This window comes from Phalacrocorax aristotelis, chromosome 19 (assembly GCF_949628215.1).
Source record: "Phalacrocorax aristotelis chromosome 19, bGulAri2.1, whole genome shotgun sequence".
NCBI lineage: Eukaryota > Metazoa > Chordata > Aves > Suliformes > Phalacrocoracidae > Phalacrocorax > Phalacrocorax aristotelis.
Window position 1 is genome coordinate 9,383,708 of NC_134294.1, and position 12,488 is coordinate 9,396,195.

The window sequence follows — 12,488 nt, forward strand, 5'->3', positions numbered from 1 at the left end:
TGCAGAGTATTTTATGCGTTTTTAATATATATATTTATACATAAAATGTGTGCATAAATCAGTGGTTGGCTCCCATGACTTTCACCCTGTGTCAAATCCGCTGTCAGTTAGTGCTGCATCGGCGGCTCTTGCGGGCAGCGGTGGGCGATGCCGCGTTGGAGCCCAATGGACTCCTGGGGCCAGACCTTTTTGGCTGTGCAGTGTTCGAATTTTAGCACTTGCATCTGATTCAGCCGCAGCTCCCGTCAAAGTGCAAGGCTTGGCGTGCTCTCTGGGAAGGTCACGAGTGTAGGTGCTGGGCCAGTGGCCGGCGTCTCCGTGGAGGGCTGCACCGGGTTATCCTGATACTGAATTTTACAGGTCAATTAGCCAGAAATTAAAACGAGGCATTGCTGGAGCTTCGTTTTACTGCTGCTCCTCCTGGATCACGTTGAAGCGGTGCTGCTCCCATCATCTGCTGCTACGGTAATCGTTCAGAAATGCAGAGCCAGGCTTGGGAAACGAGGGGTGCGGCAGTGGATTCTGGGAGAATTTATTTGCAGTGTAAACATGTTGGTTAGGAGTCATTAATATGACATTCACACAACTCTAATAAAGTACATAACACGGAGATCTGGCACTGCTGCAATACCCGGAGGACATTAAGTGTGAGTCTTAAAACCAAGAGTATTGGAAACAAGATATTTTTACGTCTCGTTTGGGAGTAATATAATTGCATTTTGTGGCTCTAGCAGATGCTTGGGCCAGCTGGTTGGAGAGCATTGTGGATTTTTTTTAGCTTTGGTACTATACAGCTACAACCCTTATATAGAACTATCTTTAAAAAAAAAAAAGGCAAAAGAAAAAAATCGCCTCCTGATTGAAAGACCCATTTCTTGTGTGTGCATGAGCGTCATGGTGGCGCAGCCTGTAGACACTTCTGTTGCAGTAGCTCTGGAGATTAAACCACACGTGGTTTTGGGGTCTAATCTGAGGCAACTGGACATTCCAGGCAGCTTCACTGACCTTTCTGCGTAACTTTGCTCTTGCAAGTCTCTCTGGGAGGGAGAATCTGGACCTGGCTGGGAGGCAATTTTTGAAAGAGAACCATCAGAAAACTACATATTTCTGAGCATATTTTCTGGGGTGGGGAGAAGCTCCTTTGCAGCAGCCTGTGGACTGCAGCCCCATGCCCTTGGCCATCTCTAGGTGTCGCGACGATGCTCAGCGTGTCCGCAGTGTGGCTGCCCCGCAGCCGCTCCAGGTGCCTACCAAGAAAATTGATGGGCGACCGTCCCACATTCGGCAGGCATATGCACAAGCACTGTCGTGAATTATCTCGCCGGCGCCGATAATTTCCTGCAAACAAATCGGTTCTGATCTGAAAGTAATCGCCCGTATCATTCCTGCAAGTGGGAGTGATGACTTATGTTGATGTCACCCGCTGGCTTTTTATGGCAACGATTAATAATTCAGTAATTCTCTCTGCAGTGATGCTGTTCTATTTATAAATATTTAATTTAGCTTCCCGTGTCCGTGTTGTCGCTGCCCTCCCCTTTGCCTCCTGACGTAACACCAGGCTCCCGGCGATGCTGCGGTCACCAAAGTCACCAGCAAATTGTCTGTGCTGGAAAATGTTAATGCCTTCCCTCATCTGCATCTCTTCGTTAAGTTATTTAAGCCTGGCTTTGGTGGCGTGAATAAAAACGCTGACCGGGCGCGCTGTTTCAGGCAAAACCTGATTTAAGCTCAGACCTAACCCGGGGCTGGCGGCTCCTTGTCTCTGTTATAAAACTTTGCAGTCTCTAACACGGCCATGCAAATAACTTTATTTTCTTTCTGCGTTTCTCTTTCAGGAAATTGCAGCTTATTTAATAACGTTTGAAAAGCATGAAGAATGGCTAACAACTTCCCCTAAAACAAGGTAACGTTGCTCACGCTTCAGCACATTGACTCATTCTCGCTGACAACTTGACTCGCTAATCAATGCATTGGCCACCGAGTGAAACGTCCCAGTCATGCTTGATGGCTTGTGACACCAAACTCTCATTAATTGGCTTAATGAGCATTTTATTGAATGAAATCGGATTGATTAAAAATGGAACAGCTGCAATCTTGACAGGTTAAAGTTTTAACCCGATTGTTCAGGATTTAATTGTATCCCCTCAGATGAATGGATCTGAAAGGCTTTGAGCGAGGTTGCAGGCTATTTATCCTGACAGTGCTCCCTACAGCCTCCAACTTTAAATAAATAAAAAAGTGCAAAGCCCTCTCCTGTGCTCTGCCTGCTTAACATGCAGTTGCAGGGATTGTTTGCATTTTGGTGTTTTTCTTGCTGGGGTTAAGTGTTTGATGGCGAGGAGATCCCAAAAAGATGCATTAACAGACATGTTTGCAGTTTATTATTCAGTAAATGTCATGTCTTCTTCGTGCTGCCATAAATGTTTAACTCCCCCACTCCCCTGGGAACTGATACGTGAAGTTTGAGCTGTGGATGTTTTCCTGCCGTTTCGGCAGCGTTCAGGCTCACAAAGTTTCCTTACTTCTCACTAACACAAGAAACAACTCTCGCTCTCTAATGTTGCAGGGTTTTTTCACTTTTTCCTTCTTCCCGACCCACCCCTTTCCTGTGGAACAGGGCAGGGTTACTGGAGGGAGCCTGCTCGGACCACAGTGGGAGAAAAGCCTATTTTTAGCATCCTGCACCCCATCGCCGTCCGCTGCAGAGGCCCAGCGCCAGAGGCGCCCAGAGCAGCCTGCTGCTGGGTTTGGCGCTGCCTCCCGCTGTGATTAGCAGGGGCAGAAATTATAGCGAGGCGCAAGGACCGGTGTTGAACCTAACGAACAGTGCGGATTAATGCCAGGTGTTTCACAGCTCCTGGCCGAGGAGAGGACGATGTGGAGGAGGGCAGTGCAGCAGCAGTTGGGGCACAGGAGGACCTGCTTTCTGTGAAATACAAGGAAAAAAAAAGAGCTATGTAATTTCAGTTTGGGGTTCCCCCCCAGCCTCTTTCGTGGTTTTTTTGTGGCATCTTTAAGTAATGCATTTGCTTGTCGTATTAAAATATGTGTCTGACACCTGGAAAGGGAGGCACCTGAAACCCGATTGCTTCCTCAGATGGTCCTCCCGGACCCAAAGCTGCTGCGGTGGCTGAAGGGCCCTTAGGTGGACCTTTCCCCCCGACGGCAGCGGAGACTCTCGCCTTGCTGAGTGCATAAATGCTTTGTTTCACTCCCCTTCGTGGCTGCAGCACAGCAGGTAATTTGATGATATTAGAGAAGGCTTGTTTCTGACCTGGTAATCCAAGTTTCAGGATTAATGCAAAATAATTTCTCGCTGAACCTTTGCCAGATAAGCCTATTCAGTGGTCAGAAAACATATTAACTAGCCTGGGTATACATGGCATCATTAAAGATATGAGATCGTAAACATTTTTTGTAGCAGTGTCTTACAATTTTAAGAGTTTGCTTTGCCGAAGGCAATGCATGAAAATAATTTTCTGATTAATATTACAACACCTTCCTCCTGTGTGTTTCCACTTGAAAGAATGTCCCAGGAGAAGGAAAGTTGTGACGGCTGTTCAAGGACCTCCTTAAATCGTTAGGTTAGTTTTCTTTTGGTTTTTTTTTAATATAAAAAATAATTGGAAGGGTTAAACACTGAGTTCATACACTCAGGGCTCTTGGTGTTACAGAATTAACGACATCGATCCAGCGCTGAACTGGAACACTCCCCGTTCTTCATTTGCCGCTGTGGGTGCTGCTAATTTCATCTCAGAAAATTAATAAAAATGAACGGCACCACTGAACTTGGAGTTTCTTAATGAGATGATGTGTAGGGTGATTTGAGGCTCCACTGCTAGGTGGATCGCTGCAGGGAGCTGGCGGTGGTCGGGGCTGTTGGCCCTTGGTGGATCCTGGCGATGGGTTCCGTTGCGATCCGGCTCAGCTGCCTGCGAAGCTGCCGCCGAGCTGGCTCAGCGTGGCGTGACTGACCAGGCGGCCGGTTTTAAAACGTCTCTGGTCCTGAGCTAATGCAGGAGGTGGCAAAAGAGGAGGAGTTTGTTTCGGGACACACCTGCCATTTCTGAGTGTCTTCATCTCTTCCTCATAAAGTCCCCATGTTTACGTCGCAGTACCAGGCGGGTATTGCTCTGGTCACGGGTGGAGCAGGAGCCCTCTTGTGATGCCACTGTGGTGGCATCAGGGGAGCTATGAGAAAGCATTTAAAGGTGTCTAAAATTGCTTTTTTTATGAAACTTCATGTTGACTGACTCTAACTGATAACATATGCTGATATAAATGCACTGGAATATTATTACAACAGTCTTTTGAGCACTCCAGTTTATCAACATAAATTAACAAGTACACCTCACGAGGCATCGACCTTGATGCTTCCTTGAAATGGTGCTTGGTGACTTGATAACGTGCCAGATAATCCGCAGCGGGGATTCCAGTCAGCAGGATGAACTGGGGAAGCTCCCTCTTAAGGCAGCAAGGCTGAAGTCTCCGACACTTCCAAGTTTAAATGCAAATCATGATGACAAAAAAAAATTACTTGACATTTCTATATCAAGTAGAACTTAATTGTTATTTATGTTGGAATTTCAAAGACAGAGCAGACTTTCTTAGTCCAGAAGCACTCTGCTAGATGAAGATACTTTGCTTATCTGTTTCCAAGTGCTTTCTGTAATTATCGGTTTTAGAGTATTTTAAAATCAGGCTCGAGTGATCCAGTGTAGCTTCAGCCATGTTTCACAGGTGAGGCTGAGGCAGCTAAAAAGACTTGGCCCTGCCCAGAAGCTGCAAGGTTAATTTAGCAGCCGGCAGTGCAGTTCGGGTCTGTTTGTGCCCCTTGCTGCGTTGCATTTACATTTCTGCTGCACACGCAGCAATACCGGAGGTTTTTTGGGGGGCGTGCGGCGAGTCCAAGCTCTTGTTTCCTTCCTCGCAAAGCCCAAAAGATAAATGCTTCTTGGGAGATGCTTCGGGAAGCTGACGCCGTGCGAAGCCCTCCCTTGTACTAATGTGCGGAGCGGCTGGGGAGATTCTCAGATGCAGGTTTTTCAGCCCGGGAAGAGCCCAAATGCTGTTTTTAGGCAGCAAGACTTGGCAGTGATTAATATTTCTGCAACTAAAAAAGGTTGGGCGGCAGCCTGCTCCTACAAATCAATAGCGATTTACATACACCGTCAGTATGCATTTGGGGTAATTCAGTTTTACTTCTGCTACCTACTGGTTATTTTTAGCATTTTCATCCCCCTTTCCTGGCTTCAGGAAAACAAGCGTCGCTTTTGGTGTAATGGGCAGGGACAGCAGGCTGGGCGGCGTTTCCCACCGATAAATCCCAACCTAATAAATCAGAGTTGTCGGGCCCCGGCTCAGCAGCAGCAGCAAACAGCGGCTGAGCTGCATTTGCAGGTCTGGGTGGGAGTGGGAAGGGCTCGTCCCACCCGTCGGAGCTCTTCCTTCGCTCCGGGGCGGGCATGGGCTGCAGAGGGGCGATGCCTCGTAATCCCCACGGTGATTGTCTTCGGGGAAGCTGGACCCAGCTCAAGTCCTAGGGACCTGCCAAGGTAGCGAAAAGCAGAAGAATTAAGTAACTCAGCTTTCTTTTGTCATAGATGTTGTGTCTTAGGACTGTTTTACCATTTATTCACCTCAACTTCTGCTGATGCTGGTTGCTAAAACAGGGGATGCAGATAACATTAGACTGGTTTTCCCGATTGAAAATGCACTCGCAACAATCGTCGTTTTCCTCTGTTACTTTTTTAGTGATTTCTGCTGCCTCCAGAGTTTTGAAATTTCCTGAGAAATTCAATTTGTTATGTTAAATGCGGGCTTGCGCCTGGGCTGGAGCGGAGGGTACCAGCCCGCAATGAGATTTCGAGGCAGCCTGGCAGGAAAACCTAATGCAATTATCGTTGCAGCAGAACTGCCCGGGGGCTGTAAAAGTGAGAAACGCACCCGCCTCCCCTGGAGAGCATCGCCGAGTGCGGTGAGCCCTGCCCCCAGCCTGGCCCTCCCGGCTGCCCGTGCCGGGGGGCAGGAGAGGGGCTGGGGTCAGCATCGGCCCACCCCTCTGGCGCAGGGGGGGTCGCTGGGGAGGGCCGGCCCTGCTCGGTGGCAAGGGGCAGGATGAGTGCTGTCCCCGGAGCCTCGCCTCCCCGACGCGCTGCGCATCGCCCGAGGAGCGCGCCCCGCTCTTCACCTGTCCCTCCGTCCAGCTTAAGGAATGTATTTTGTCTTGGATGTCTTTATCGGGGGCTTCTTAAAGATAAGCTAGGATCTTGCAGTATATTAATTTTGTATTAAATAATTAACAGTAAAATTAATTGAATTATTCAATTTTCAGGTAAAAATAGGGTAATAAATATTCATAACTTATTTTATTAAGGGAATTTCCATTTCCTATGTCATTAAAGTGAGATTAACTAAGGTTGGGTTTAAATGAAGATTGAAAACAATTGTGCTTTGGAATTCATTTGCCGCATTAGGTTATTACCGTGCGATGCGCTCTGCGGGAGCCATCCCGCTGCGTTGGGTTGGTTCTGTGCAGGGACGTCCCGGCGCTCGTGAAACGAGCTGGAGGCTCCTTGTTGAGGAGCAGCTTGTGTGAGCTGGAGGTTGTGAACAGGCGACCGCTCGGAACCTGTGATGGATGGGAAAAGTTCCGTCCATCTCCCCTTCTGCTCGTCGCAAATAAAAATGCTCTTGAGACCTTGTTTAGGCCGTCAGGGCATGTTTTGGAGCTCCGCGCTCTCTCACATGGCTCATACCCTCCGCGGCGTCCAGGACCGGCAGCCTCACCCACGCGCAGCGCCAGAAGTTTGGGTTTTCTGCTCGTGCTGCTGGAAGCTCTTGTCTCCACGTTTGGGGTCGTGCATGACCTGCTTGTCCTTCATCAAAGGCGATGTGCGAGCTTGTCAGCTCTGCTGGCTTGGGATGCTGCTTGACATAATCCCTGCTAGATGTGGCACATCTCTCTTTACACTTAGGAGATTTCATGACTCTCAGTGCTTTCTTCTCGCTGCTCTCAGTATTTCCTATTCTCCCCGCCACCCCCCTGAGGAGGATAAACAGTACAGAGGTGGTTTTAAGAGGCATTGATTCATATAGATTTTTAGCCGTTGTGGCCCAGGGGTGTCGAGACGCCAATAATTAATTCCTTTAACAGCTCACCCCGTTTGTTTTAATGTGGCCTAACCGTGGAATTGTTGGGAGCCATCAGGATACCTGGCCCAGATCAGTTGACGGTCTTCAGGTATTTAATGCAAACCCTTCCAGCCTGAGCAGCAGCTGCAAGCTGGTGCTCCTGGAGGGCTGGTTTCCCTTCGTATTTAACCGGCGGCTCGGGAGAGCTGCGTCACTGTGGGAGACAGCACCCGCCGACTCGGACGACCGAGGCGAGATGTCCGTCTAGCCATTACAGGCGGGATTCACCGGGCACGGACGCTGAAGGTTGGCTCCTCCAGCCGGCCGATCTCTCCGCAGCCACCACGCGTGGTCACCGGGCTCCAACTGTGCCACGCATCAGCTGGGTACTGTTCCAAAGACGCTGGCTCCATCGCTGGTCCGTGCAGACAGACATCTCCTGTCCCCGCTGCCCGGCTTGGGGCGGGACAGCGGCACTGGGGTGCGAAGGCTCCTGCTTCTCTTCATGCACAGTCCAAGGGGCGACGCTGCAGGACTCTCCCTGAGAGGCAGAGAACCCTAGAAGATACAGAATTGTCAGAAAAAGCAATTATCTGATAATAAAGTGATTAAATTATTTAGCAGACTGCTGTCTGCCTTCAGCGAGGCTTGGTAAGCTTTTCCCATCTATAGGTATGTCCAAGGAAAATACGTGGCCTTCGTTTTTGGACAAAAGTGACATTCAAAATGTGGTCAGGCTGTGACTGTTTCTAGATGAAATGTTACGGGGGTGGGAGGATGCTCAGGGTTTCGGAGGCTGCTCGGAACAAGTGAGCTCCCCCGTGCCAGCCGTGCTGTCGGGGTTTAGCCGGCTGCGAGCCAAGCGGGAGAGGAGCTGCCTTTGTCCCGGATAGAGCAGATGAAAGGTAAAAATGTGCCGGGAGTGGTTTTGGGTTGGGGCTCCCGATGGCCAGAACCAGCCCTAGCAGACCAGCCAATATCTTCAGGCATTTTATACTTCCAGTGGAAGGGTACCGAGAAGGATGGAGGGTTTAATTGCCATCACGGGACCATTTTGGAGATGCCCTTTTCTACGCAACGTGTAGAGGCTGCGGAAGGGCTAGAAAAACTGGTATTTGTTCATACCGTTTCTAACAGCAACAAAATTAAAGTTTGTGTTGCATTTTAAAGGCTTCGCAACTTAATTTATATTCTGGTATGGTAATGAAGAGGCATCTTTTGTCCAGGAGGCGAGATATGCAAAAATAACCTTTAAGTTGTTCATAATTAACCTTCAATGATATTCTCTCATTTTTCCAATACATTCTCTGCATCAAAAACAACGTACAGAAAGAGTGCCTGAGATTGCTTGTTGCATCTTAATGGCCTGCAAATACCAGCTGATTAAAAATAAACTATTTATTGGGATTATTTATTGACAAAAGTTTTCTCCCTCCAGGAAACCTGGCACTGAGGTTGGAGTGCTGGGCTGGAGCCAGGCGTCGTGGCTCTCCCCGCTCTCCCGTCCTTGGCCAGCAGAGATGAGGATGCCTGAGGTCCGGTGGAAAGGGGTGCCTTGTGTCCAGAGGGCGGACGCTTCGCCCCCCGGACAGGACAGCGTCATGTTTATGGCAAAGACAGCGTGATTTAAACTGCACGTTGGTCGTTAGCAAGCGTGTGGCGGAAATCTGGAGTTGGGAGGAGGATTTTTGCGCCCCGCGTGCGTGAGGAGCAGCCGGGAGCCGTGCGTCGCGGAGCGCCTGCGATTCCGATTGGAAGAATACAAACTGGTTTGTGTAACAAACCGCGGTTGTCAGAAATGAGGAGCTGACTGCAGGGGCGGATTTGTTTTTGGTTTTTTTTTTCTTTTTGGTACTGAATAACGGTGTTTGTAGGTAATGAGCAGGCTTTTATCTTGATGTGGCAGGAGGAGTAATTTGCTAACCCGCTACTGGCACACTTGGCGGGTGCACGTGCTGTCCGTGTGTGTGCTGCTAGGCTTGGAGCGTCCTTTGATTTCTCTAAAGGGGTCATGGTCTTCCTGGGTATTTACAGAAACATGAAATTACTCCTTTTTTCCTTCCCCAAAGGTTCTGTTCTTTGCACTCGGGGTTTCTAATTTTGTTTCTAACGTATCTGAGCAGCAAAAGGCTTCCTTTCTCCCGATGCAAGGTGCGAACCTCAGCCTCCCATTGTGCTTTCCTTTTTCTTCCCCTTCCCTCCAGGCTTTCTGAACAACATCCGTTTGCAGTCGATGTGAACTGGTGCGGTTGAGAGACGCTTGTCGCTGGTGGTGCAAGTGGCGCCGCAGGGTTTAATTATTGGGCTGAGAGGTGATGCCTGACGAGCCCGGGGCGCCGCGGTGCTGCAGGAGGGATGCTGGTGCGAGAGGGCTGCCTGCACTCGTTTCGGCTCAAAACTTGCAGCTCTTTCTCTGGTTCATCTTCCTGGCCCCTTGCTCGCTGCTCCACCAGCTGCTATAAATTTCCGAGGCTGGTAACTTGGAATTGTTTCCCTGTAATTTGCCCTCCCCTTTTCTAAGGCATCGATTTCAAAGCCCTGCAGTCCTTGGTGGGGTTCTGCAATATCGACATGACAACAAAGCTAATTTTGACTATCCTTCCCGTACTGTCACCGTCAGGTACTGGGGAACGTATTTTTCCATTTCGCTGCTGCTTTTCTGGGCTTCACCCACGAACTGCTGCGCCTGCGGTATTCCGTTTCCACATGGCTTTACGCATTTTCCTGCGGGTGTATGGTTGGTTTTCCAGGATCTCTATGTTCCTGTCCTTGCATTTAGAGGAAAATCTTGTGGGAGACTCCTTGTGTGTAACGTAGCACCAGGCTCCGGCTCCCTGAGTCCGGTGATCTGTGCGGAGGCTGCGATGAGAATACGCTCATCTCACCCACCCGCGCTCTGCAGGCGGCGGTGAGAAATGCTGGAGAAGTGCACGAACCCGCTCGGTCCCGATGCGCAGGAGTTGGTGGGTGAGTAATAGATACCAGGGCTGAGAGCACAGATACAGGGACTAACATTTTTTTTTCTTCTTCTTCCTAGTCCTGAGAAACACAGATTTACAAAAATCTGGCAAAGATGCTCCTGGAGTTACACTTGGTTGGCATTCTTGCTAACGTGCTGTAACAATACTTTAATATAATTAAATTTTAAATTCCGTGTAGAATCGGGTGGGTAGGCAGATGTACCAGCATGTTAAACTTTATGTCACTTAAAAATGGTTTTCAAGTACATCAGAGGGAGGCCATCGAGCTGGAAAATTATCTGTGTTACGATGCTCCATCGCAGCTTTGGTCTTTTTGTTTTAATTAAAAATGTACCTTAAACCTCACACCCTCAGATAGTTTCCACCGTGCCTTTTTGTTTCCTGTGATTTACTGACAGAATGTAAAAAGACACTATTTTTCTGCCAGGTTTTTGGTATGGTTCACAGGAGAAAAAAGTTTGCTAATGAGGATAAACACTCCCGTTTTCGTTAGCGGACGCGGGGCTGGATTTGCGTCTGCCTGGCTGCACTCGGCAGCGCTGGCCCGAGCTCGCAGCTCTCCCGCGGACGTCTGCGGCTGCCGGCTGTGCTCTGACAAGGAGCAGCTCCTTCCCTGGGCTGAGCCGTCTCCTGGCCAGGAGCGGAGAGGAAGGTCCTGCCCGGCTCTGCGGGAGCCGCTGATGCTGCTTGCTGGGCACAGGGGTGCTTCGCTTCCCATTTGTGACGCGGCTGCTTTACCCACCATTATTTTCCCCCGTTAACGGGCAGCGCAACCTCGTAAAGCTCGCCCGGTCTGAGGTTGTGCAGCCCGGAGGGGTATTTCCAGTGTGACAATTAGTAAAAGGGATTTTAGGAGCTGCTTTGCAGCCTGCAGGCAGGGTGAGTGCGTGTCGGGACCCGCGTCAGGATGGGTGCAGGCGTGCAGCCCCCGTGGGCTTTCCCCACTGGTACGGGCACTTGCCCCCGCCTGGCGCACACAAGGCTGAAATAAGCTTTGCATGCGTTTGCTCCGCCAATAACCCTTAACTGCTCGGCCGATGGCGGCCACGCTCAGTGTGGGATGGAGATCTCCAGTGCCACGAAATAGGAGTCTGCTAAATCATTAATAGTGCCATTTCTGGAATTAAATAAAAGACCTCGTCCCGAGGTGTCCCATGTGGCGATTCGCTGGGTTTTTGCAATGTGATTTATGTTTGGCCATAGGATTATTGTTTCCTATTGATTCTGAGGGAAGTAAAGCAGCAGTAAAAGCCCATCGCACGTCTCCCGGTGGAACGGGAGAGCTGGAAGCTTTCCTGCCAGAAATCCTGTTGTCTCCTTGGTTGTGACTCTTAAACTGCCAGCCCAGCCAGTCTCAGAGCGAGCATCACCTCGTGCTGCTCCTCCTCCTCCTCCTCCTCCTCCTCCTCCTCCTAGCATCGCCCGGCTCGGTCCAGCAAGGATGCGCCTGGTGCTGCCGTGACCACCTCGCTGGCCCCGATGGGTGGGTGAGGTTTGCAGCGCTTGATTTGAGTCTGGCAATGCTGAAGAGGCTTCCCAGGGTCTTCCCTACCATGTAGCTGCTGGAGGTGATCCCTCCCTGCCCTCTCCTGCCCCACCTCTGTTGTGGTATGAAACTAAAACTTTTTCTCCCATGGTTCAGGAATTCTTTTTAATTCTGAGAAATGAAGATTTGCTTAAAAAGGGCTCTGCTTACCTGGAAAGCACTGGGTTTTTTCCGTCGTCTCCTGTGTGCTCTCATCCCGGGGCGTCTTGTTTGTTTGCTGCTCAGATGCCTGGAGCTTTTACAAAAGGGACAATAAAATCTATCGACTCTGGCAAAGCTGTCACGCCTTTTCGCTGTCGAGCCAAAACGTGCCAGCGTGTACTGCTTGAATGGTTTTTTCCAGCCCAATTTAGCAATGCCACATGCAGCGTGAAGTTGCCGAATGAGGTGGCTGTGTTTCTAAAACAATCGAGCGGTGATAATTTCTTTAGTGGTGGGAAGAGCCTCCCCCAGGAGGGCCAGGTAACGGCTGGGTGCTGGTGCGGGCGCCGAACGGACCGTGTGCGACTGCAGGGGTGTGTCTGGGGCTTCTTGCGATCACGGCTCTAGAATTCGTGGATGTGATGGATCGCGTATTCCTCCTTTGATGGAGCCAGGGACCACTGGGCCATCGCACCTGAACATGGGAGTGCTGCGGGCTGTTAACTTCCACCCCAGTAGATGAACCCCCATGGTGAGGCATGCCCGCTGCAGGATTTCAAGCAGCTGGGAAGTGTTTAGGGGGAGAGAGGTACCAGTGGGTCCCTCGGGGATCAGCTGGCACCCTCTGGCTCCTCTCCCGGCAGGCAGGCAGCAGCATCCCTCCCCGTACTTCATCGGAATGCATG

General features: G+C 50.1%; 1 protein-coding gene across 2 annotated transcripts in view; it reads left to right on the top strand.

Annotated features, from left to right (window-relative positions):
* The window catches only part of CAMTA1 (calmodulin binding transcription activator 1), a 319,674-nt gene that overhangs the window by 77,424 nt on the left and 229,762 nt on the right, over positions 1 to 12,488 (top strand). For both annotated transcript variants that reach the window (XM_075113892.1, XM_075113893.1), the window contains one exon: positions 1,836 to 1,903. In XM_075113892.1, coding sequence (XP_074969993.1) covers positions 1,836 to 1,903 — 68 coding nt within the window. The remainder of the gene's footprint in view (positions 1 to 1,835; positions 1,904 to 12,488) is intronic.